This window comes from Octodon degus, unplaced genomic scaffold (assembly GCF_000260255.1).
Source record: "Octodon degus isolate 3935 unplaced genomic scaffold, OctDeg1.0 scaffold00048, whole genome shotgun sequence".
NCBI classification, from domain to species: Eukaryota; Metazoa; Chordata; class Mammalia; order Rodentia; family Octodontidae; genus Octodon; species Octodon degus.
The window spans coordinates 7,416,556-7,419,564 of record NW_004524624.1 but is presented as its reverse complement, the minus strand read 5'-3'; the positions used below and the strand labels follow the sequence as shown (position 1 = coordinate 7,419,564).

The window sequence follows — 3,009 nt, the reverse complement described above, 5'->3', positions numbered from 1 at the left end:
TATAAAGACCTCCTACCCCGGAGTGCTCTGGAACAGTGTTCCGCTGGATGTGTAAATCAGGAAGAAGTGTCTAGGCCAGTTTGACCCCATAGAAAAAACAACCCTTCCCTCCTTTGTCTCTCAGGATGCCTTAGGGAAAATAAGTGGGGAGAGGCAGTCCAGCGAGACAGGGAGCCTGGTGAAACACAAAGAGCGTGAGGTTCTGAAAGTCTAACCTGTATGAGATGGTAAACACTGTCACAGCAGAAACACAGTATAAATAAGAAAGTAAAGAAATATCTGAGATGGGGGGAGCCCATGTTTCTGGCTCCTTCTCTCCTTACCTTTTTCTCAGCTCAAGCTCAGTGAAAACAGAAACCTGCTTCTTTGCCTCAATTGAACAGCAGTGCTATTTGACCCCTATTTAAAAAGATGGGCCTGTCCTCTGGGCAAGAGGATCCTAGGCACCAAGGTGCTGGGTCCTGGCACTACCCAGTGCCCAGTGCAGCCTGGCCAGGCACAGGTAGGCAGCAGGTACTGGGCAACTTGTGAGAACCCTGCCCTGACCTGGTCCTCATGAATGGTGCACACAGTACCCACCTCAGGACACTCTAGGGGGTCAGGGACATAGGAGCCTGCAGACACAGCACCCATGACAGAAAAGCTGCCAGAACCAGCTCCGAGCCTCGGGTTGTGAGGGAATAGGACAGAGATGCAGGTGGAATGGAGCCCTGTCCTGAAGAACTTCCCAAAGAGGAGAGGATGGAGTGAACTGGCTGAGTAAGTAGGAGCCGGGGGCTAATTCATTCATTTATTCATCCATTTTTTCAACAAACATCTCAGAAAACTTATTAAATTCCACTGCTCAGGAACTGAGGACATGGAGATAAATAAAAATCAGCTACTGCTTGGAGAATCTTACAATCCGGGAGAGCGAATAGACAATTACAGGCTTTAAATAAGAGCAGCATGCAAATCTGTACAAGTCATTGTGTGAGCAGAGAACAGGGGTGGGCAACACGGTCTGGGTGAGGGGCCAGGGCTGGGGATTGGCAGCCAATCACAGTGGAAGGGACATGAGGTTAAAATCAGACTATAGGGAAAGCTAAGCATGACAAGAACCAGCCTGTCATCTCACGTGATGAGCAGCTAGGTGCTCAGGGAACTGAAAAGTGAAGAGAAAAGAGGCTGTGGATGTCCAGCTTTGGGGACTTTGGGATGCTGGAGGATATTAACAGAAAGGAACATTCTCATCCTAGCCTGGAAAAAGGGAACCAGGTGGGGTTGGCAGAGGAGGGGGACGAAAGTGTTGAGGTAAAGTGAGAGGCTAGGACTTCTTCCAGTAGGAAGAAGAGAAGTTGCAGAGGGAGGAGAGGGAGGCTGCCCTCAGTGCTTGAAGTGAGGCCACGTCTTGATGATGCTGTACAAAGCCCGTCCAGGGGACAGAGTGTCAGCCACATCACTATGGCCCAGCAGCAGGTAGTCGGGGGCCAGGTACCCCTTGAGCACAGCACACTGGATCAAGTCCTGGGCTGCCTTCAGTGCAGCTGCATTTGGAGGCTTTTCTGCAAAACATATTTACTGTCAATCATTAAGGTCACAGTTATTTGTTTAGGGCAGGGACAAGCACCTCGATTTCATCTCCCACCTCCCTCACCCCCTCCATACTGCCAGCACCCCAGCCAACAGATTTACATGAAATCTGTCCCTGTGGCAATCAGGGACAAAAGGAAGACAAGGCTACTGTCTTTCTCTATTCCTCCTGTTCAAAGTTTCTTCCTGAAAGTCAAAAACAGCTCTGGAATGAAACCCCAGCAGATCACACCAGCTCTCAGCAGGTGCAGGACACCCCCCTCCCACCGAATCATCCACCACTGTGCCACAGCGGGCAGAGCGTGCCCCAGGTCATTGCCACCGAAGCGTATGCCTTTGCCAGCTGACTCATAAAACATTGAAGGTGTCAGAAGATTTTTTTCTGTTTTGCCCCATACTTGCCTTAGATATGGTTGGGATTGCAAATGGTGAATTAGGGATAAATGTTTTGCCTGAGGGGGCTTCTAGTGACGGTCATCCTGTATTGACAGTCTACTTTAAAACTAAAGTGTTCCACCAGCAGTGGCAGCACCCCAGAGCTGCCTTTTGCCTTGTGCTTCCTATGAGTTCCTCCTAATATTTGGTGCCCAGAACCCCTCTGTCAAGGCTCACTCCTTACCTACAAAGTTGCCTATGAAGGCAATTCCCAGAGCAATATCGTTGTAGCCGTAGGTGTGAGACCCTTGGGTAGACCAGCCAAGGCCTTCATATACTCCACCATCTTGGCCCACCAGGAAGCTAGGATGGGTGAAGGAAAATGAAAAGGTCACTCTAGGGAGTAGGGTTTTTTTTTTTCTTTCACTCTTTCAATTATTAATTCATTCTCTTATCCATTTATCACATATTCACTGGATGTCCCCTAGATGCCAACAACAAAAACACAGTCCCCAGCTGTATGGTCTTTGCCTCCACCACGATGCTGAATCTGGCCCTTAGGAGTGTCCAGCAGCCTCCTTGGTAAGCAGAGCACATTTATCTCACTTCGGGAAAATGAGGCCCCGCTAACCACACTCCTTTTGACCTGTTTTCCCCAGGCTTTCCAGGCCTGTACCCTCCTGATTCTCTCTACTCTCTCCATCAGACCTCTGCCATGCACTTTGCTGTCCTCAAACGTTGTGATGTTGTATTCTTTAACACACTGCTCTTCCTCCTTGGGACACTGATATGGCCCCATCTTTCAACATAGTAACCCTGAACAATCATCCACTTCCATGACTTCAGTTACAATCTACAGAAACAACTGACGTATCCAGACAAATCTATCATCTTGTACAACTTTTCCAATCAGAAAATTAGGCATCATCCTGAATGCTATTGTCTTCCCTCATTCCTCCTGTTCAAAATTTCTTTCAGAAAATTAAAAAAGAGCTCTGGAATAAAACCCCAGCAGGTTCTCTCTCTCTCTCTCTCTCTCTCTCTCTCTCTCTCTCTCTCTCT

At 48.5% G+C, this 3,009-nt stretch overlaps 1 protein-coding gene across 2 annotated transcripts in view; it reads right to left on the bottom strand.

The window, feature by feature from the left end:
* Window positions 1-782: 782 nt before the first annotated feature.
* Window positions 783-3,009, bottom strand: part of Pglyrp3 (peptidoglycan recognition protein 3) — a 13,631-nt gene continuing 11,404 nt past the window's right edge. For both annotated transcript variants that reach the window (XM_004632315.2, XM_023716548.1), the window contains exons 9-10: window positions 2,192-2,310; window positions 783-1,544 (exon numbers count right to left, since the gene is read on the bottom strand). In XM_004632315.2, the coding sequence (XP_004632372.1) occupies window positions 1,366-1,544; window positions 2,192-2,310 (298 nt within the window). In that variant the 3' untranslated portion in view covers window positions 783-1,365. The remainder of the gene's footprint in view (window positions 1,545-2,191; window positions 2,311-3,009) is intronic.